This window comes from Podarcis cretensis (genome assembly GCF_951804945.1).
Source record: "Podarcis cretensis genome assembly, chromosome: 13".
NCBI classification, from domain to species: domain Eukaryota; kingdom Metazoa; phylum Chordata; class Lepidosauria; order Squamata; family Lacertidae; genus Podarcis; species Podarcis cretensis.
In genome coordinates this window covers 40,987,021-41,010,252 of record NC_137182.1, presented here as the reverse complement: position 1 = coordinate 41,010,252, position 23,232 = coordinate 40,987,021, and the positions used below count along the sequence as shown (strand labels likewise).

Here is a 23,232-nt window from a genome sequence, read left to right as displayed (position 1 = left end):
TCGAACTCTTCATAATTCATCAGTGTGTTAGTTACATTCAGGAGAAAGACACTTCTAAGAGGGCACAGAAAGAAGAAGCCTGGCAAAGATGACCGCGGCAGGAAAGTTGCCACGAGGGAGACTGGCTTGTTTTCTGCACCAAAAGGCTATCTCCTCTCTCAGACGGAAAAGGACCTTCTGAGACCAAAGTCAGGAAGGCAAGTTACAGCCAGGGAGTGGAAACAAGACATTTTCGCTACCTCAGGCATTCACACTGGCATATAACACACACACCCCCCTTTCAAAAGAAGTGAATGTGGCCCTTGGCCTGAATGTGGCCCTGGGGTTCCTCTGTTTTAAACACTGGGATGCTGGTTTTGGGTTCCTTTATTTGTTATGGTTGTTACATTTACACAGTGCTATTTTTCTAGAAAGACTCACTACAAACGCCTGCCTTGTTCTCTTATAATGGCAATGGTGCCCACCTGAGAGGTGCCAGAACTGAGTACCAGTGAGTTCTGGCTGAGAAAAAGCCCTGCATTTATACCCGACCTTTCTTCTGAGGAGCTCAAGGTGGCATCACATCAGCCCTGTGAGGTAGGCTAGGCTGAGAGACAGTGGCTGGCCCAAGGTCAACCAGTGAGCTCCATGGCAGAGTGGAGATTTGAAGCCTGGTCTCCCAGATCAAACCACTACACACACACACGTCTCTCCTGGTCCTTATTTAGTCCAGAAATGCAATGCATTTGTACTTCTAAGTGGAACATTGCTGCACCCTAAACAGAAGCCACCACCTGCCTTTTCGTAGCGCGCATCATGGATGTCCTCTTTACAGAAGTGGTCCAGAGCTTATTTGGGGAACATAGGTAAAGGTAAAGGGACCCCTGACCATTAAGTCCAATCATAACCAACTCTGGGGTTGCAGCGCTCATCTCGCTTTATTGGCCGAGGGAGCCGGCATACAGCTTCTGGGTCATGTGGCCAGCATGACTAAGCCGTTTCTGGCGAACCAGAGCAGTGCACGGAAATGCCATTTACCTTCCCGCCGGAGCAGTACCTATTTATCTATTTGCACTTTGATGTGCTTTCGAACTGCTAGGTTGGCAGGAGCAAGGACTGAGCAACGGGAGCTCACCCCATCGTAGGGATTGGAACCGCCAACCTTCTTATTGGCAAGTCCTAGGCTCTGTGGTTTAACGCACAACGCCACCTGCGTCCCATTGGGGGAGCATAGTTCTGTCAAATTGACAGAGTTCTGGCATCTAGCTGTTACGTGTTCGAGACTTGTAGGCATAACAGCTTCTGTCTTTATGTGTGCACTGTGGAGAGGATGAGGATCTGGGATAATCTGCCCCCCCCCAGAAGGTTTCTCACTAGGTGACATGGTCCATGAATTGAGTATGGTTCCCCCACCCGCCTGGAGGAGAAGCTAGTTGGGCTCATTGTGGCATCATCACATTCCAGCCACGGAGGAGAGAGGTTGCCACAAGACCTAGCATTTCCCTCTTCAGACCTTCGCCCAAACCTTTCCAGGCACACAATGTCCCCATTTATTTATCATATTTAACAGGATTTCTACACTGTTAAATTAACGAAACCTCCAAACATCTAATATAAAATCTACCTTATAATTACCAACAACAAAAAAAGCAGATATCAGGAACAAGGGGTTATGGTCAGTTCACTTTTGCTCTGAGTAAACCCACTGAAATGAATGAGCCCAAGTTAGTCATGGTCAGTCACTTCAGTGGGCCTACTCTGAGCAAAGGTTAGTGGAATGCAACCTCTGTTGGGATAAAAGTTTTCAAAAGAAAATTGGTAGGCTTAAAAATTACCTATTTAAAGCATGTTGAATTTGCATGTCTGGGAAGGCAAAACAAAAGGCAGAACAAAAATGTTTTTTTAGAAGGTGCCAAAAACCATGGAGCAAAGGCGTTTGCCTAATGGGCAGGGAGTTCCAGGGAAGAGATGTTGCCACACTGAAGAATCAATTCCTTTTATGTGCGGAATGAACATCATGTGTACCTTGCAAAACTGCCAGTTCCCTTTAATTTGATTAACTTGATGTGCAAACAGGGCTTAAGAGGAGGGTGTATCTGGGTTTTTAAATAAATAAATAAATAAATAGGCCACATATGAGAAAGGTCATCAATACCCAAACTCACCCCCCACCCCACCCAATTTGAGCTGTAATCTTGATTATTTAAATTATCCAGATCTTAGCTGCTTTGCTATTAATCAGGAAGTTCCCTGTTCAAAAAAGACACATCCTCTCAAGATAATCATCACCCCCTCAGCTGTGCGGAAATTATTAATGGGTCCCCAGTTGTGCAGATTTGTTTTAATAAGCATTAGCACCGATAAGATTATAGTTCTTTACACACAAGACATTTCTGTTTCCAAGTGTGTCTATTTAAGGACTTCCGGGTTCAGAGTCTCAAGAATGATTAAGGGAGTCATACCCTTCATGGCCAGTTTCCAGCGTAGAAGCAAATTGTATTGGAGACTTTACTCCTTTTTCTGAAAACACAGATCAAAGTTATGTTTTCCCTTACACTAATCATATATGATTTATTTAGCACGGTGTAATAAAATGTGAAGAGACGCGGGTGACACTGTGGGCTAAACCACAGAGCCTAGGACTTGCCGATCAGAAGGTCGGTGGTTCGAATCCCCATGATGGGGTGAGCTCCTGTTGTTCGGTCCCAGCTCCTGCCAACCTAGCAGTTCGAAAGCACGTCAAAGTGCAAGTAGATAAATAGGTACCGCTCCGGCAGGAAGTTAAAAGGCGTTTCTGTGCGCTGCTCTGGTTTACCAGAAGCAGCGGCTTAGTCATGCTGGCCACATGACCCGGAAGCTGTCTGTGGAAAATGCCGGCTCCCTCGGCCCATAGAGCGAGATGAGCGCCGCAACCCCAGAGTCAGTCACGACTGGACCTAATGGTCAGGGGTACCTTTACCTTTACCTTTAATAAAATGTGAAAAATGTAGTAAGTAGTAGTAGTAGAGATTCAGTGACAAAGTACTGTTCTCTTTGAATGTTCACATCACAATTTGAAAGTCATCATAGCCAAAAAAGGTGGCAAATGATCTGCTAGAAAATAATTCAGAAAATAATATTTCCATGGGTACATCATGGCCAAATCATCTTTTCCAGACATCCACAAATACAGACAGATACTCCTTGACCTGGATTCACACATTAGCAGCTAGGTCATGGCTATTAATTGTCCGAATGCCAACCATGGTTTAGCTACCAACATGAGTTTGACCAAACTGTGGGAGGCAGTGGAAGACAGGAGTGCCTGGCGTGCTCTGGTCCATGGGGTCACGAAGAGTCGGACATGACTAAATAACTAAACAACAACAAGTAAACTCAGGTTTGCACATTCCCGACTCCAGCACTCCCACCTGATATGCCAGTGGAACAGATCATCTGTTTATGTTTATATTTAATTGACTTACTGAAACCTATCAGTTGATTCTACCATAAGTCACCCTGAGGCTGTGGCACAGGTGATTAAGGACTCTTTCAGATGACCTGTTTATTGAGCAGTCACCCTAATTTACTTGCACAGAGGTTACATTATAACTGGTCTGTACTGAACATTTGTTTGACTCCATTCACAATAAGGTTATATAGGACAATGAGTATTCATATCGTGTTCATCCTGATTTGCTTGTGAGGTGTTTGAGCATCTTCCTATTAGTCATTCGCTCCTCCTACCCCTTTCCAGGGAATTCCCCTGTCACTTTCCTAACTGCAAATGTGTTCATTCCTATTTTTAAGTGGATTAGTTGTGCTACAGTGACAGAACGCTTTAATGCGCTTTAATGGCACAAGCCTAAATTTCCCAGCTATGAGCTTGAACTCCTTCTGCAAAGCACTGACCGTCTCTGGAGGAAACTCAAGAAGTCAAATGAAGAAACAAATAATAAAATGGGGTGCAGTTGTGGGTGGAACAAGGAAGCACAGGCTTGGGAGCACTCTCACGCCCCTGCCGAAAGTGGAACTTTGCAGCTGTCACCATGAATCTCATCAGTGACTACTCTGTGTCAACAGCCACCTCAGTGACATTGCCACAGCACCCAGTCACATGGCACACCACCTCCAGCATGAAAGAAACCCCATAAGTCAGATGATGGGACACATGGTACGGGACAGCATCTCTCTGGCTTAAGGTTTGAAACAGAATTGTGTGGCTTTGTGGGCTGACCTGCCTCCCACATCACTTTTGCTGTTGTTGTTGTTTAGTCGTTTAGTTGTGTCCGACTCTTCGTGACTCCCTGGACCAGAGCACGCCAGGCACTTCTGTCTTCCACTGCCTCCCGCAGTTTGGTCAAACTCATGCTGGTAGCTTCGAGAACACTGTCCATCCATCTCATACTCTGTCGTCCCCTTCTCCTTGTGCCCTCCATCTTTCCCAACATCAGGGTCTTTTCCAGGGAGTCTTCTCTTCTCATGAGGTGGCCAAAGTATTGGAGCCTCAGCTTCAGGATCTGTCCTCACAGTGAGCACTCAGGGCTGATTTCCTTAAGAATGGATAGGTTTGATCTTCTTGCAGTCCATGGGACTCTCAAGAGTCTCCTCCAGCACCACCCACATCACTTACAGTACTGGAATGATTTGCCTGGGGAAATCGCAGTTTAGGAAATTATCTTTTTCAGAAACCTTTCTCAGTTCTTCTTGACTCCCTGTTTCTAAGGTCTTCTGCTGGTTTTAAATTAGCTTTCTTTCGGAGACTTTAACACAAGATTTAAGAATCTGTGACCTTCCATCTAGAAGAGGGGTGGGAACCAGAGATTGCTGGACTCCAAACTCTCACCAGCCGCAGCCAGCATGCTCAATGGTCAGGGGTGCCGGGAGGCCCACAGGCTGTCTGTCCCTGTTTTAACAGCATGATGTGGTTTAAATGTTTGAGGTCTTGTCTGCTCTTTCGTTGCCACTTCCATACCACTTAGTCTTACAGCAGGAAAAACAATTTTTAAATGTTATTCATGGGTATTTTATTATAAGTGAATGGTTGCATTGTTGTGCCAAATGAGTATAGACTGCCCCCTGGCGGTGGTGCCTGTGTAGTGTAGGATAGATATCAGATGTGTGAAAACCAAATGAAGGACAGATCAGGGTCAGGGCTGATCTGAAATGACGGATTGGGGCTCAAACTGTTGGGTTGGGGTATAACCCCAATTTTTACCAATATCTATATTTTATGCCCACTTTGCCTCAGTATGTGCATTTTAGTACACATAACTTGGTTGGAGAACAGAATTGCAAAATTCAGAGTTGTACGAGTTTAAAGGATGTCTGTTTTGGTACTGAAAGCATGAATTAGGTAGGTTCATCTTTAAATGCAAACAATTGGAGTTCCCTCTCTGGCTCAGGCAAGGAGAGAGGAGTGCTTGGCTGGGCCTGGGGGCTGAGAACAGAGCTTGATGAATCCAGCTCAACCAGAACAACCTTTGTGGTTCTGTTCCTGCACTCTGAGATTTTAGTCTCTCCTCTTGAGAGACCTTGAAAAAGAGACTAAACCTGGCAGGAGCTTTGAGTTTTGAGTGTAGCTGAGCTTTGTTCCATGTTTAGATCAGAACGCCTGGCAAGTCTCCTAAGGCCTTTTGGAAAAGAATGAGGCGAGCCTCAACTTCAGCTAGAATTCATCACAGTACATATTGAAAGCTTGTTTTCAGGGCTAAAACATGAAGGCAGAAACACTTCCGGTGCCCACAAGTATGTAAGAACCAACAGGCAGAGATGTCAGAGAATTCCATCAGAAGCACAAATGGGTATTGAAATTGCCACAATTCTGATTTTCACCCAAGGTCAGGCACAGATCTCCCGCAAATGAATATGAGTAGTAATCACTGTGGCTGTGGGGTTTTTTGGGTCCATGAAAATTTCAAAAATAATTAAGGTTGTTTTCTGCATTGTTTTTGATATTTCCCTTCCGTTGAAATGCACCAAAGTGAATTATGTAATTAAATATGTTAGCTTCAGCCATTGCGGATAGCAAGACGAACAAAATAGGTTTTAGCAGGAAAATGTTATGAAAATGATGTATAGGTGGTATTTAACACCAGTTAAACTGGCCAAAATGTATAGAACAAAAAATGAATTTTGGAAATGTAAGGAAAAGGAATGTACTTTTTACCCTATGTGATGGACATGTAAAGGAGGTGAAAGCTTTCTGGGAAATGATATATAAGAAGTTAAAAGAAAATGTTTAAAAACACCTTTGTTAATAAAACCAGAAGCTTTTATGTTGGGTATAGTGGGTAGAGAGATGCCGAGACAAGATAAAAAAAAATGTTCTTATATGCAACAACTGCAACAATAATTTTGTTTGCCCAAAGATGGAAACAACATGAGTTACCAACAAAAGAATAGTGGCAGATGAAGCTGATGGACTTTGCAGAATGGGCAAAACTGACACGAAGAATCCGGAACCAGCATGACCAAGCAAAGGACTGGAACAAATTTATATTTGAAAGACAACTGTAAGCAATTAACATCATTAGCAGGGCTATATGAAGATTTGTAAGATGAAATTCTACCTATAAAGGTTCAGTAATATAATATTTTAGGTAATGATATAACAAGGATAAGAAACGAAGCAAAATGTAAAGATGTAAAGTTTAATTTTGTAAACCATCAGACGGGAGGGAGGGAAGTCGTTGGCCTCAGTTGAGCCAAAGAGATAAAATAAGAGGGTACAATGTTATGTAATGTGATTATATGTAAAACCAATAAAAAGCATTCGTAAGAACAAAATAGGTTTTAGCAGGAGCCAAAAAACTTATAGCGGTGCTGATTCTGATGAACACAGGGAAAAATGGAAATTGCCACCCCTTGACATCCCTACTGCCAACAGGTGAAGCTTATCCAAGAAGGGAGATCCAGGAATCTGAAATGAAATGGCAGTTGCTGTCTGTGGAGACACACAACTTTTTGTCTGTAAAAGAAAAGGTAACAACTTGAGCCAGGGTTACTGGAAGTTGCCCTCTCCCCACATCGCCCTGCTTCCCATCCACCACGTAGAGTCCAAGTTAATTGCACATCCAACCCATGACTGAGTTTTTTATTAACCACCACTCCTAGAAGAGCTGCCCCAGAGAGTTCCTTGACTTTGCCTACTTGACTGCGGGAGAGTCAGAGCTTGAGGCACCATGGAGGAGGAATCGCCAGTCCTTGAGCCAGAGAGGGCGGCCATCAACAATCCAGCAGACATTTCCGTCATCTGCTTCTACTTCCTTGCGGTCATTGGAGTCGGTCTGTGGGTATGTATGTAGGGAGGGAGGGTGCTCCTCTCACGTAAACACGCTTCCCTCATCTAGGGTTTTTTTCCAGACTGTCTTTATTTTCAGGTGGGATTCTATCCCATCCGGGAAAATTCGGGTTGTGCAATTAGTTGATTGGGAGCTCCTGTGTAACAGACTTGTTTCTCTTCCCCTGAAACCAGACTTTTTGCAATAAGTCATGGGAAAATGCACCGGGAAATGAGTCTGTTTGATATACAACATCATCTAATCTCCCTGCAAACAGATCCCAATAAATGCTTGATAAACAGGCTATCTGGAAGTGACCTAGGAAAGAAAGGACTCAGTTCCTCACTTAGAAAACAAAGCCTTGCTGTGGGGAAGGAATTGGAACCAGCATTTGAGGGGAAAACATGGAGCTGTCAGACCCAAGCCGGGCCAAACAACATACCATCACCTATTTTTCTGTTACTCAGCTCATTTCCTTGCATAGCTCAAAAGATTCCTGCATATTCCACATGAATATGGACTAGATGGACTCCCTTTCTAATTGACAATTCTAAGATTCTATTATTCTAGTGCAAACACAACTCGTTCACCCACCATCATCTCTCCATTTGAGTCTTCCATGTCTTCTCTCCGAGTATTTCAGGTTCATCTATTCATTTACAAGGCAACTTGGGTCCAGGGTCTCTTAAGGACAGCCTGATTCCTTATATCCCTGGTCTGACCACTGAGATATTTGGGGGAGTCTCTGTTAGTGGCCCCCAATGCCACCGATACACGGCTTGTATCTACCAGAAGCCACACATTCAATATTGTGAATCCAATCCTATGGAAAGCCCCCCCAGCTGAAATTAGACAGAACCACCACCCACCCCACCCCCATTGAATGCTTGACAAAGACTTTTCCGTTCCAGCAGGCATTTTAAGTTCACCTGTTTTGATAATAAATTTTCATTTATTTTAGCCACTGTGTGTTGACGGGGTGGGGATAGATTCTAATTGGTTTTATCCATCGTATACTTTTTAGAATTTCTTTATGTAAACTGCTTAGAAATCCTGGAGATTAAGTGTCCTGTATAAATGGTATAAATAAAACAAATTTACAGAAAGGAGCTGAAGTGCTAGACTCAAATGCACTCTAACAGTTCACTGAAGGGATTACTCAGTTACAAAATGTCATTAATAATAACTATAAGCATGAAAAACACAGAATAAATTTGTGGGGGTGCTGGTCCATTAGGGCTGCTCCTCCAACTTTGGTTGGCTTTCAGCCGGCCCCTGCCAAACCACCTTATTACTTGCAACCAGGCAAGGGGGGGGTGGCATTGCCCATCAGCTTCCTCCTCCTTGATCTTAGTGTTTCCCTTCTAGATGCCTTCAGAGAGGAGGTTGGGGAGCAAAACTAGACTCTACCGATCACTGGCTCTCGGTCCACCTCCTGTGGTCCTCCTTGCCTTCCACCCATCCAGTCCCAATGGGCAGAAGACACCAACTGATAAATTTGCCCGAAGGTTGGAGCAGATGCTTTCAGAAACACACCACACCCTGTTCAGTTTTGTTAAAGCAGCTGCACTGGCTGCCCATCTGCTTCTGAGCCGGAAACAAGATTATTGTATTAATTTACAAAACAACTTCAGTCCAGGGTAGCTCAGAAACCACCTATACCTTTCTTTCCCAGCTCAATCCTGAGATCATTCGCAGGAGCATCGGTGGTCATTCACCGATTTTGCAAGGCTCATTTGCTGTTGAAACCTGAATGTCACCCCTGATTGACAGGTCAATGTGTCAACACATGGAATGGGACCAAGTCTCAAACCCATGAAAGGCCACTGTGAGCCTATATTGACACCTCTCAAGGATGCAACTAGAACTTCTTTTTTAAAGCCTGATTAATATATCAAACTTCTCCCAAGGCACTGCAGATAAATACAAAGATTTAAACTAATCTGTGTATACCTAAACTGCAAGTTACTTGGATGTTATTAACTAAGTTATTTTTTTAAAGTGTTAAATTTAACTGGGGGCAGTCTGTTCCGTTATGCTGCCTGAGGCAGCTACTTCATGGCCCTGTAAATGCAGTTGAGGAACCTAGAACCCAAACACTGCCTCAAGACTTTCCTCTGCTGTTCTCCTCTCCTACAGGGTTTCTCTGCCCCACATTCAAGCAGGGAGGCCTGTCACACAGAGCATGTTTTCTGCTTTTCTCCCCATCCTTGTCTCTTCTCTTTGATCCTAGGCCTGGTCGTTCCAGATGGGTTAATGATTGCAAAAAGTTACACTGGTCAGGAATGTACTAGCAAGCTGGTAATGAGGTGTAAAATTGAACAGATTAGCAATTGAACAATCTGTTCCCTAAAGGATGGGCTCCGTTCCCTCTGTGCTTGTCTCCTTTTGATGCAGCCAGGGCAAGAAATACGCCCCATATTATAACACACACACCCCAAAATGGCTGAGCCCTTCCACAATGTCTACTCACACCACCTTTCCTCTCTCTTTTGGCTCACAGTCAATGTGCCGGACCAACAGGGGTACCGTCAGGGGATATTTCTTGGCTGGTAGGAACATGGTGTGGTGGCCGGTGAGTAACAGAAAATGGACAGGAACAAAGGAAGAGATGGAAGCCCTGGGCTTGGGAACAGGGGGGAAAGAGGCCCCAAATCAAAGAATGGGAAAGCTTTTTCAGCCTGAGGGCCATATTCCCCTTTAGGCAACTTTCTGGGGGCCGCAGGCCAAGTGCACAGGCAAAAATGGGCGAGACCGTGGATGTTTACCTTTGTACAGTAGGCCAGTTTCCAGACAGAGTCACACACCCCTCCCTCCCCACCATTCAGGGAAGCAAAAGGCATTCCTAGAATTCAAGGACGCATGCCAAGGCTGCTTAGGGGTGTGGCCCCAGGGAGAGCCCCAAGGGCCAGAGAGCTGTATTTGACCCCCAGTCCTGGGGCTCGAAACACCTGCCCCAAATACTTCAGGTTGGGGAGAGGGATGGATAGGAATGAAATAAGATGATGAGAATGGGAGGGTGGAAAGATAGATCAGAAGACAGGGAAGATCGGGAGCGAAGAGGAAAAATACAGGGAAGCAAAAAGAGAGTGAGAAATAAATTAAGATGATGAACAGGCATGGCAGGGAGAGAATTAAAATATTTAGGACATTGGATGAAATTGGAGTTAGGAGGGAAGAGAGGGAAGAAGCACCAAGGTCAAGGTGGTGGGTGGGCTTTGGTGTTTTGTTGGTGGTGTGCGTGGGGAACGTCAAGAAGCTGGCCAATCCCTTCTTTGGTGGTTGGTGTGCCCACAGATCGGCGCCTCTCTCTTTGCCAGCAACATCGGCAGCGGTCATTTTGTGGGCTTGGCAGGCACTGGGGCAGCGACTGGCCTGGCTGTGGCAGGATTCGAGTGGAACGTAAGCAATGGGCTGCAGGCTCCATCTTTCTTTTTGGGGAAACACAGCATGCGGGTGGGGAGGCAAGACGCTTTCATTCAGCGAACGGAAACTGCAAGCGGGACCTATCACATACACACTTGAATCGGGGCCTGCTGTCACCTGGGCAGCTTTCTGAGGCCATCTGCCATCTGTGGGTGGGCCATAGTGGAAAGTGGGAGGGGCAACACATGCAAATTCTACCTTTGTACAGTAGGCTAGTTTCTATGCATACACACACTCCGTCCAGGCCGTCCAGAGGCAAGATCAGAGTGCAAAGGAACATTCCAGCCAGGCACAAGCACTCAAGAAGGGTGTGAAGCAGGGGGCAGTGAGTGGTTTGGCCTGGGAAGAGTTCCGAGGGCCAGGCAGAGAGGTATTGAGGGCCACATCTGGCCCCTAAGCCTGAGGTTCACTACTTTTCCTATAGACATTCAGCTGGTGTTGATTTTCCCAACGTGAAAAGGCAGCGATAGAGGAAACTTCACCCATTACATTTCTGCCACTTACGAACACGTTAATGACATAGAAGCTCTACCAAAAAACAAGATTATTATTTTTTAAGTGAGAACTTGAGCCACCCTAACCCACTTCTCTCTTTCCTCCCAGGCTCTCTTCCTTGTCCTCCTCCTAGGATGGCTCTTCGTCCCGGTCTACCTCACAGCTGGGGTAATAAGAACACACATTGCTTGCTTCTTTGTGACATTTTAAATCTCTTCAAGGAACCCAGGGTAGCCCCATGGTTCTCCCTGACTCCAATTTTATCCTCACAACTGTACTGGGTGTGGGTTGGGCTGAGAGATGGGGACTGATCTGCAGTCACCCAGCTAGCATCATGGCTGCGCAGAAGTTTGAACTTAGGTCTCCCATGTCTAAATCTAGCATTCTTAACTCCTTGGCTATGTCAAACAACGACTGGTGTGTGAAAACTGAGGGCACGAGAAGAGGAAGATGCTGAGTGGGTCTGGGTGGCAAGAGAAAAGAGGATGGAAAACCAGGATGCCTGTGGGGTTAGTAGGTTGGGAATGGAAGAGCAGAGCCAAAATATTAGATTCATCCCAGGGAGCATGCTAAGAAGCTAACCCTTGGAACAAGAAGCTCCCCCTTTCCCATATACAGCTGTGTGCCATTAATACCTATTTATTAGACCAGGTGTGGAGAACCTGGGACCTTCCAGATGTTGCTGAACTACAAGCCATTCAGCCCTGGTAAGCATGGCCATTGGCCAGGGATCATGGGAGTTGTAGTTCAGCAACAATCTGAAGGGCCGAAGGTTCCCCACACCTCTACTACACCAATAAGCTTCAGATTTAAGCAGAGTATTCATTTTAAATGTGCAATTTAAAAAAAATCAAATGTTAACAACAAGTTGACTTTAAATTTATCATCATAATGTGAGCTTTAAAAAAAAAAATCAACAATCACACACACAAATTACATGTCTAAAAAGGCTTGCCAAAGAAGAATAGCATTTTTAGCAGGCATCTAAAACAGTAGTGCAAAGTTGCCTGTCTTATGTCAAGGGGCAGGGAGTTCCAGGGTTTAGGGGTTGCCCCTCTGAAAGATTAACTCCTTGCTAGTGCAGAGCAAACATTATGCGGTTCTTGCTTATTGCTATGAAAGACAGCAGTGACATCTCCCCTGCTGCTTCCTCCCCCTGCAGGTCATCACGATGCCACAGTACCTGAAGAAGCGCTTTGGAGGCAAACGTATCCGACTCTACCTCTCCGTCCTCTCCCTTTTCATGTATATCTTCACCAAGATCTCAGTAGGTCATTTCTCTGGGCATGAAGAACTGAGAGGGTGGGCAAGTGGGTGCAGGATTTCCAACAAGGGTTTGGCTGGTCCACTTCCACCTGAGGAGAGAAGGCCACTTTAATGGTGCACAGAAGCTGCCAGGGAAAGCCTGACACCCTCACCCAGCCTCCTGGCGAGGCCACCTCTTGGAGAGGGCAAAACCCCTTTCCCATTCTGATTTCTTTGGGGACCATTAGCCATGATCTTTGGACCTGGGCTTTCTCTTTCTCACCTGGCAGGTGGACATGTTCTCTGGAGCCGTCTTCATCCAGCAAGCTTTGGGCTGGAATATTTATGTGGCCGTCATAGCCCTCCTGATCATAACCACCATTTACACAGTGACAGGTAACTGGAACGTTGAAATGGTTATCGGAACAGGCTGGTGGCAGGGAATACAATAGAGAACTGGGTTGCCAACCGGCCATGAGAGAGAGACAGCCTGACCTGTTCATGCCCCTTTAACCAAAGCAGAAACCAGCTTTTCAGACCGTCAACCTGTTAACTGCTGCAAGTCAACATGCTTGACAGGTACAGGGGCAAATGACACCTCATCATCCCCAGAGCCAAGCTATATTATACTAATAGCTTTCTTCTTCTTCTTCTTCTTCTTCTTCTTCTTCTTCTTCTTCTTCTTCTTCTTCTTCTATCACTTGTAGCCAAGTAAGATTGTCTCCCATGAACACAGTTTTAAGAGTGAGTCTGTGACTGTGGAGGCCAATTTTGGATCCACACGTCCTTCCACAGTGGGGACATTGGTTTCCGGGCGGGAGTTGATCTCTGCGTGGATTTGCCAAGCATGCCTTCCTCTTAGCACGTTTCTCCTTTTGGTTCTGAGTTCAAGCATCTTCAAAGCCCATGATACTAATAGCACCCAGGGCTAGTCAAGGGTTTGTTTGTTTGCTTGCTTGCTTGCTTGCATCTGAGGCAGAAAATCTCACATGTGGCTCTCCCCATCCCAGGCAGCAAAGAGACAATAAGAATGAATTATCGTAAATAATAAAATATTTGCTGCCATTTTGTGAAACTGCTGGCCGAACGGAATGACAGGCAGTCATTTCTAGTTCATAAGATGGAAACCTCAGAGAGGTAGATAGGCAGGTCTGTGCGCATATGTGGAAGAGAGAGAGAATGGGAGAGGGAGAAAAGGGAAGCAGTGTGTGTGTGTGTGTGTATGTGAGAGGAGAAGAGTGTGTATGTATTGCAGTGAGTGACAGACAATATAAGAGTGAGAGAGATTGAGAGGCAAGCGCTCTCTCTCTCTCTCTCTCTCTCTCTCTCTCTCTCTCTCTCTCGTGTGTGTGTGTGTGTGTGTGTGACAGAGAAGAAATGCTGTGCCAAGCATGGCCATTACTCCTTGCATTAACCAAGTTAATTGCATACGATTTCCCAACAAAACATAGGCTAAGGGGCCACCCACCAACCCACCCCCTGCTTAGAAATGGACTTTGCGCTCTTTGTGTGTTTGAATCACAAAGGAGGGAGCCTCCTCTCACTGCACTATCTCCCCTTCCCTCCATCCCGGCACATAGGCAATCTTACCCCTGGGAACATTACGCACATTTTCTGCCCTCAGATCTTCAAGCGCAGCCTTTTCTGAGTCAACTCCAGTTCCCCACCCCCAGCTTCTATTTGCCCCAAGTAGAAGAACTAAGCTCTATTTGGCTCCAAAAACTGCTTCCTGGGCTAATAGGAGCAGCTGAGGAGGAGGAAAGGGTTCAACCCCCCCTCAAACTGGGGGACCCCACTTCTATGAGTCACTTTTAAAAAATAAGACACAGCAGCAAGGGCTAAGGGCCTAACTCTGGCAGAAAATATGCAAAGAAATGTACCTCAGACCGTGGGCAGAATGCCTCAGTAATGCATAACTGCTGCTTACACATCCCACTGAGTTTTGGTGCTCTGGGCATTCAGGTGTTGTTTCCTTGAAGAGTTGAGGCATTCCCTATTTTTCTAAAAATTGATAACAAACAGGCTAGGCTACCTGAAAATGGCAAACATCAACGGCACGTATAATAAAGCTACTGCTGATCCACAGATTTGACACCCATTTTTCAAAGAACTGTCATTCCATGACGCTTCCACCTCATGGATGAAGTTGCCGATGTTTCTAGTTTTCTGTCCTGAAATCATTGGCTGCAGTTGTTTTTAGAACGCGTTTTGTCATCTATACGTCAACCACTCCTTTGGGAGGGAGGGCAGGATATAAACTGAATGAATGTACAACTGAAGGGAAAGGCTCCTGTGCCTTTAACTGCCTATGCAGCAGGCAGAGCTTCAACAGGCAAAGCTTTGCCTCATCCTGAGGGAGAGTTCACCTGTTGAATTTCTGACTGACATTAAGGATCCCTTCCAGAAAAAAAGATAAGCAGCCTGACTAGTGATGAACAGGAAGAACAGGTCTGGTTATTCCTTTAATGCCCTTGAGAAACCCCGAGCTGTTGCTGGTCTGTGTTATAGTGGTAGCATTTTGACAGAGCCTGTTGTGCACATAGTGCTTTACAGAGTTTAAGAGGACAGGTCTTTGCTCTGAGGAGCTTACAGTCCAAAGTGCAGCTGGTGCCAAGTGAGATGGATCAACCAAATGAAAAGATGATCCCCAGGATCCCTGTTCCAACTCTGCAGTTCTATGATTCTATGATTTAGTGCAGTAATGTGGTTCCCTATGACGTGTGCATGGCTTCTCCTGTCTTTCCTCCAGGTGGGTTGGCAGCGCTGATGTTCACAGACACAATCCAGTCATTTGTCATGATTGGTGGATCCTGTGTCCTGATGGGGTTTGGTGAGTAGGTCACTTCCCGTGGCGGATATGACACTGAGGCATGGGCACCATATTGGTAACAGAGGCAGTGGGGTGCAGTGGTTAGAGGTTTGGACGAGGACCTGGAAGACCATGGTCCAAGTCCTCATTGAGTGACCTCGGGGCAGTCACTGACTCTTGGCCAAACCTACCTCACAGGATTGTTGTGAAGATAAAGTGGGGAGGAGGTGGAATCCACCCCGTATGCCACCTTGAGGTCCTTGAAGGTGGGACATTAAACAAATCAACAAACAAGCTTTTAATCAGTGCTAAAATGCTTTCCCCACTGTTTTTCAAAGCAATATATTAGATATTAATGAAATATTTTCTGAACTTAAAACAATGGAAAAAGTGGTGCTTAAATTAAAGTAATAAAGAGAGCTATAAAGCTAAAATGCTTTAAAAAACAACAACCTCTGGTCATCACCATTTTAGCAATTTCCTCCACGTTCCCAATCTACATTTCTGATCCAAAACACTTCTTTTTTTACCAAAAGCACACACACAAAACCCATATCCGGGGTTGCGCTGGGGGCTTGGTGCTAAATGAATACTTTATTTTACTTATTTTTAAACTAGGATTATTATTTTTGATGAGATGACTCAGCTGTGCATCTTCCACATTTCATCTCGGTATCCCTTGTACAACTCTGGTTTGAAAATCTTGTTCTAAAAACAATCTTTATTTGTGATTTATTTGTGGTGGAGAACGCCTGGGTTCTTTTGAGGTTGGAAGGAAAAGTCTGGGCAACAGTAGCAGATGTTTGGGGTGACATTATGAGTGGGTGTGCCATTTCCTGTCTTTAAATTGCCCGCCTCTGTTCCGCTGCAGCCTTTAACGCAGTGGGAGGATACCAGGCGCTGTTCGACAAGTACATGAAGGCCCTCCCCAGGCAGACCCTTTCCCCGAACCCCGCTCTGTACAACATCTCAGCCTCCTGCTACCTGCCCCGCGAAGACTCCTTTCAGATGATGAGAGATGCCGTCGTCAGCGACATGCCCTGGCCGGCTGTTATCCTTGGCCTCTCCATCAATTCTCTCTGGTACTGGTGCACTGACCAGGTATGGCAAGGCAAGGGCGAAAGTATCTCTCTCTCTGCCTGGCTGTATCACAATCTCCTAATGGCTTCTTGCACAAGATCATACCCTTTTCCTCTGGATTTCAACACCCAGTTTCTGACTCGCCGCCTTTCTAATGTTGTAACTTTTCTGCAACCAGGACTTGATCGTTCTGGTTGCAGTTTCCTGCACCTTTTCCAGCTTTGTGCTATTTGAGTTGCAATGGCCAGAACTGGATATACAGCAGTGGTTCCCAACTGGGGGTCCGCTTAACCCACCCAGGGGGTCCCCATGGCATCATTCACGTAACAAAAACTACCATAGAGATATCACAACTTTCAAAAGCAGGGGATCCGTGGCTTGGCGTTTGAAAAAGAGGGGGTCTGCAGTACTTAGCCAATTGGAAAACACTGGTATTCAGTTTTTCCAAGTGCAGTTGCACCATAGATTTGCGCAAAGTGGGCTGGGGAACCTCCTGCTAGCCAATTAAAAAAAGAAAAGGCCACTTGTCAATTAGCTGATGTCATCCTGATGGGCAGGGGATGTCAGATGACGTGCTGCTGGGTTTGAGTTTGCTCAGTTTGGCTGTGTGGCCAACACCCTGCCCATCAGTTCATAAGTGGGGATGTGGAGGTGTTACCGGTAAATCCTGCAGGGACCTACTGTGCATAGTCAATCCTTGCAAAAAGCAGAATTTATGAGCAGCGATTTACATCCTGCTCCACCCCTGTACACCAACTTTGACAGATGAGAGGGGTATAAAAATTACGGTATTATTATTATTATTATTATTATTACTGTGGTTTTTGCTATTGAAAGGTGCGTGGTCTCACCTGTCTGCCAAGCACCTGACATCATGATGACATTTGTTGAATGACAGGTGAGGGATCCTCAGGGTAAAAGCCACCCCACCCCACCCCTGGTGTAAAGGCATTAGCTAAATCATGGGAAAGATGACTGGCAGCAAAAGTTCCTCTTTTCATCCCGCACAGGTGATCGTGCAGAGGTGCCTGGCTGGGAAGAACCTCACCCATGTCAAAGCCGGCTGCATCCTTTGTGGCTACCTCAAGCTGCTGCCCATGTTTCTTATGGTTATGCCCGGCATGATCAGCCGGATCCTGTATCCAGGTAAACAGCTGGGGAGAGCTGGGGAGGCAGGTTGGAACTGGGGGGAGGAGGTCATGTCCTGGTATTCCATGAAGGCGGAAAAAGTTTGGATTGCTTTCCTGATCTTAGGGCATGCCGCTGGTGCTAGACTGCCAACGTACAACGCAACCACAACCTTCAGTCCTGTCACCAGTGGCCTGAATAGAGCTGACGGGCTTTTATTCTCAATATATGTGTTGCCCTCACTAACTACTGCTGTTGCAACTGGGCAGCTGTGCTTATTCTGCATGCATTTAAGATTTAATCAGATAATCTTAGGCCATGGTACATCTGTTAGCCTGCAACCGCCACAAAGCTCTCTCCTGCTTTTGTTGAAAAACACTAACACAGTTACCCTTCTAGAAGCTGAAAAGTGAGTTTGGTTCCTCTCAGCAGGTAGAAACTTCTAGCTCTCCAGCTTTTTTCTCCACTTACGTTGTGCTCTTGGAGACCTCGAGAGATTGCTGGCGGTTTAAGAATTTAGGTGCATGCACACCATACATTTAAAACAGATTTTCCTGCCAAAGATTCCTGGGAACTCTAGTTTAAGGGTGCAGGGGATTGTGGCTCTGTGGGGGGTAAACTAAAGTTCCATGGTTCTTTGAGGGTGGGACGTAAGCAGCTATTTAGACATTGGCTACCTGCAACGTAAAAGCCAACGGCTCTGGCCCAGCACCCAGTAAGCGGCGCACACACAAAACATCAGTCCAGAACTGATGGCACCCCTGCAGTCTTCCCATGACACCTGCAGCTCCCCCCACAACTCACCGGTCCTTGGGCATGAGGTAGCTGTCTTTCCCTTCCTTGAAAAATACACAGAGCTGAAACAAGGAAGTTCCCCTTCCCCTTTCTGCTCTGCGGGCTTCTCCAGGCTCAGAATAAGTCTGCAGAATCAGACTTCCATCCAAATCCTTTGGAAGAGAGAAGTGGGTGTGCACACGATTTCTCACTTCCTGTCTCTCTGCAAGTGGGGAGAAGGGGTGGCCCCCACGACCCTCGTTCAAAGATCCAAATGTACTGACAGGCCAGCGACACCTGCAGTTCTTTTAATCCGGGAGTTACATTGCGTCCCCTCTGCTTTCTCAGACGAAGTGGCTTGCGTCATCCCAGAGGAATGCAAACGGATCTGTGGCACGGAAGTTGGGTGCTCCAACATTGCGTACCCCAAACTGGTGGTGTCTCTCATGCCGAGTGGTAAGGAGCGGTGCTGTTAAGGGGAGGGCGGATTTTGCCTGACTTTATTGCGCTTGAAATCCTGAGTCCTTCGGAACCCACTGCGCTCGCCTTATTATGGATTCTGACCAGCTCCATCTGTGTCACCTGAGAGATGCTGAGCTCCGAGGAAGACGGACCTGCTCCCCTTCCCACTTCATTGTGTCTCCCTCTGCAGGCCTCCGGGGTCTCATGCTGGCTGTGATGCTGGCGGCATTAATGAGCTCGCTGGCTTCCATCTTCAACAGCAGCGGTACCCTCTTCACCATGGACATCTACAACCGCCTGAGGCCGCAAGCCAGTGACAAGGAGCTCTTGATCGTGGGCAGGTGAGGAAGAGCGCTGGGTCGTGCCACCATAGCTGTCAACTTTTCCCTTTTTTAAAGGGAAATTCCCTTATTCCAAATAGGATTCCTTGCAAGAAAAGGGGAAAGTTGACAGCTATGTGCCCCACGCCCATTGAGTACAACTTCATTCGCTAAGATAACTTAATGGAGCCCTGCAGCAGAAATGGGGAGCTCAGGACGGGTCCAGTTTGCCTCCATTCTGCTATAGGGACATATTCGAAAACCCTAGAAACTGTCACGGAACAAATACACTTTTTACATTAAAAAAACTAGCAACAACCACGGACCAGATACGTTGACTGCCAAGATGGCTTTTGTAAAAATTCTTTTGGAAAACCAAACCAGTTGATGCCACAGCACAAGGCAAGGACTTGCAGAAATCCCTCCCCAACTGCAACCAAGCACTGCTGGCTAAATGCCTTTGGTGGTGCCTCCATTCTCCTGCTCTCCCCAAGGGGGGTGCTGCGTTCTCACCTTGCTGTTGCTCCCCACAGAGTGTGGATCCTGCTCCTTGTGGGAGTGAGCATTGCGTGGATCCCAGTGGTACAGGCAGCCCAGGGGGGCCAGCTCTTCGACTATATCCAGTCCGTCAGCAGCTACTTGGCCCCGCCGATCGCGGCCATTTTTCTCCTTGGGCTCTTTGTCAAAAGGGTTAATGAGCAGGTGAGTGACATTCGGGAAGGGGCCAGCATGGGAAAGGGACACTCAGCCAGTGGTGAGGAAAGCCAGGTGCCTAAGATAAAGGGAATTTAAGCAATAGGCAGTAGCCATTTTGGGATATGGAATTCAGGTGCTCAGGGGATGGGAAAACACTGGAATAAAAGATACAGTGGTACCTCAGGTTCCATACGCTTCAGGTTACATACACTTCAGGTTACAGACTCCGCTAACCCAGAAATAGTGCTTCAGGTTAAGAACTTTGCTTCAGGATAAGAACAGAAATTGTGCTCCGGCGGCGCAGCAGCAGCAGGAGGCCCCATTAGCTAAAGTGGTGCTTCAGGTTAAGAACAGTTTCAGGTTAAGTACGGACCTCTGGAACGAATTAAGTACTTAACCCGAGGTACCACTGTACAGAGAAGTCACTGCAAAGAAGCCTAACTCTCCATAAAGCATGTCACAGGTTTATTTTAGGATCCCTCCTTGTTCAGGTTCTGCTGCGGACCCTCAATTTTAGGGTGCAGCACAGGAGACCAAAAAGAACAGGACAAGCAAATATTTGGGTTAGAAAGGATGCAAAGCAGCCAGACCTAGCCCAGAGCCTTGGCTCTGTTGTTGTTCATCCTTCTCTTTCACCCTGTTTTTCTCTCTCCCTCTTTAGGGTGCGTTCTGGGGGCTGGTGGGGGGGCTAGCCATAGGCATGGCCCGGATGATCCCGGAATTTTTTTACGGGACAGGAAGTTGCCTCTTCCCCAGCACCTGCCCCCGCCTGATCTGTGGAGTCCACTATCTCTACTTTGCTTTCATCCTCTTCTGCCTCACGGCCACCATTGCGGTGGGTGTCTCTCTCTGCACCTCACCTATCCCTGAGAAACATGTGAGTATAGAGGCTGGGTGGGCAGAGGAATCCACATGAACCTGGCACACGAACCTAAACTGGGGGCTATAGGGTGACAGGGCCTCACTGCCAAGACAACTGAGGGTTGCCACCTCCAAATCTGCAGCCTCCAAAAGCCCAACTCTAGTTTACAGTCTTTAAATGCATGGTGGGGGTGTAGCTCATTTTGGGGAAGGCTGGCCTAGTGGTATGAAAGACGAGCCACAGAAAAGTATATTTAAAGCACACACAAGAATCCTGGGAACTGTTGTTTTCCCCATCACAAAACTATAGTTCTCATCGCATTTAACAAACTACGGTCTAACTACCAACCAGTTGACGGAGTGCCCCCCCCCCATTTGTTCTCTGGCACAGAGCCACTTCCTTTGGTCCCTTATGGCCCATTACCCAGGCTATCGCCTCACTAGGAAGCTAGCCTGGCTACTCCAAGACTTAGAAGGGAGCCCAGGCATACAACCTACCCATCTGCCAACTCATAACAATACTGTATTTGCCCATCCGTTGTCAAGGGAAGGAGAGGAGGGCTTGGGCAGGTGAACAACGCAACCATGCACCTTGCGTCTAACCAAACCACCCGTCTTGCCACCCTAGCTGCATCGCCTGGTGTTCAGCCTCAGACACAGTAAAGAGGAGCGAGTTGATCTGGACACGGAGGAAGAGGAGGAAGCCAAACAAAGGGAGGCTGCTCGGCAGCAGCGCCGGGAACATGCAGAGATGGAAGCCACCAGGAACGGGAGGCTGGAGCAGGCGCTGGAGGTGGAGGGTGAGGCAGAGAGGAGGCTTTGTATCGCAAGGGTGGGAAGCCTTTCGCACCCCAAGGGCCATATTCCCTCCTGGAGAGCTTTCTGAGGGCCACACGCAGGGTCAGGTGCAAAAGTGGGAGGAGCAGCAAATGCAAATTTTACTTTTGTAAAGTAGGGCAGATACACACATTGACACACCTGTCTCAATCCCCCATTCAGAGACATGAGTTTGAGGACACATTCCAGCCAGGCAAAAACAACTGAGTTTTGAGGAAAAGTCCTGGGGAAAGTTCCAAGGGCCAGTGAGAGGGGCTCATAGGGTCACATTCAGCCCCATCAGGAGATGAGAGGCAGGCCATTCCACTTTTCCCCTCTTAACTATCCCTGCAGGAGGCCCCAAACCACTTATTACTCGGTGGCGTCATTTTCCTTCTGAGGTGGCCTCAGCCACACAGCCTTGTAGGCCCTGACCATCCTGTGTCTTCCCCTCTCCGCGCAGATCCCAAAGCAGCGGCCTCCTCTGGCAGGCTGCGCCGGTGCCTCGGCTGGTTCTGTGGGGTGGCGGCAGACAGCCAGGAGCAGCCAGAGCCGAGCCCAGAAGAGAAGGCTGAGGAGCTGCGGCGCCTGACAGACATCACTGAGCATCCAACATGGAGGCGCGTCGTCAACATCAACGCCGTCGTCATGATGGCCCTAGCGATATTTTTGTGGGGCTACTATGCCTGAGCACCACCCAAGACGACAGCTCTCCATAAACCTCTTGACACCCTCCCATACACCAACCCCATCTGGGCATAACTTCAGCCTCTGAGGGACAGTGGCATCAACGAGTTGTCAGGGAACGAGCAGTCATCAACCTGCCAGCCAGGATCACCCAAGCCCACCAAAGACCAACCCTTGTAATCCAAGTCAGAGAGGGCATCATAACGTGACACACAGAAGGGGAAGCTGTGACCTTTCAGGTGTTGTTGGACTCCAGTTCCCATCAGCCCCAACCAGCATGGCCAGGGATGATGTGCTTTGTAGTCTAACATCAGGGAAGGGTACTGGCTCCCCGTGCATGTTGTAGCAAGATGCGCCATTTTGAAGGCCCTTCTTAGTTCCTCTGTGCAATACCACATATACTGCCTCTCTCCCACAGCCCTCACCTCAAAGGTATGAAGCCTATGAGGAAAGACAAACCACCCAATGTTAGTGGCGTTACAAAAAAATAAAATAAAAGAATGGCACATTCTTCTTGGGGGCCCCACCGATTTGGCACCTGGGGTCCTCACCCCTTCGAGTCCCTAGAGCAAGACATTCTAGCTTCTTGTCCATGCTTCCACTTTTCTTAAGTCTGGTCATCCAAACCACACACTTTCTCCCAATGCTTTTCACCTTCATCACATTTGTGTGGCCCCTGGAATCCAAGTACCCCTTATGCCGTCATCACCATTTTCACCAAGGTCAGTGTAACAGAGGTTGTTCAGTTCCTCCAGAGCCACATGGAGGTCATGAGAGTCAAGCACAAGGGTACCTTCCTTATCACTTAGTTTGAGGTAGGCAATGCTGGCCTGCCCATTCCCCCACCCCCCACCCCCCAGTAGGCTGCACATCTGACAGCATCGGCAGCATCCAGACCCAGTCTGTTTTGGAAAACAAAGAGGCCAAAGAACAGGGGAATAAATGTGACTGTGAAAATGACCAATGTGCTTTTGTATGTTCTAGGCTGGAGGCAAACGGGGAACCTGAAGGAAGGCAAGTTCCCACTGCAACTTATTCTGTCAGGAATGGAGATGTGTCTGCCTGAATGTTTAATTTGACAAATACAGGCCTCAAATATGCACAAGGAAGTTATTGGTCCTGCAAAACTACTGCATGCACATATATAAAATTTTCGTACATACAATGCAAAAGAAGAAACACTTATAAACTT

The 23,232-nt window shown here is 47.0% G+C and overlaps 1 protein-coding gene across 1 annotated transcript; it reads left to right on the top strand.

Moving 5' to 3' along the window:
- Positions 1 to 7,131: 7,131 nt before the first annotated feature.
- On the top strand, positions 7,132 to 22,885 carry SLC5A2 (solute carrier family 5 member 2). Its single transcript, XM_079950641.1, has 15 exons — positions 7,132 to 7,253; positions 9,745 to 9,816; positions 10,539 to 10,643; positions 11,271 to 11,330; positions 12,325 to 12,429; positions 12,698 to 12,803; positions 15,157 to 15,237; positions 16,088 to 16,317; positions 17,307 to 17,442; positions 18,547 to 18,654; positions 18,851 to 19,001; positions 19,514 to 19,682; positions 20,338 to 20,553; positions 21,166 to 21,337; positions 21,817 to 22,885. Exons 1-15 carry the CDS (start codon positions 7,143 to 7,145, stop codon positions 22,041 to 22,043), a joined length of 2,049 nt encoding a protein of 682 aa, XP_079806767.1. The 5' UTR covers positions 7,132 to 7,142; the 3' UTR covers positions 22,044 to 22,885.
- Positions 22,886 to 23,232: the final 347 nt, after the last annotated feature.

What these genes read in the sequence shown, in the direction of transcription:
- SLC5A2 (XM_079950641.1), top strand. Translation starts at nt 7,143, where the DNA reads ATGGAGGAGGAATCGCCAGTCCTTGAGCCAGAGAGGGCGGCCATCAAC. An exon ending in CTGTGTCCTGATGGGGTTTG is followed by an intron (nt 15,238 to 16,087) that starts GTGAGTAGGTCA and finishes GTTCCGCTGCAG; the next exon opens with CCTTTAACGCAGTGGGAGGA. An exon ending in CACCTATCCCTGAGAAACAT is followed by an intron (nt 20,554 to 21,165) that starts GTGAGTATAGAG and finishes TTGCCACCCTAG; the next exon opens with CTGCATCGCCTGGTGTTCAG.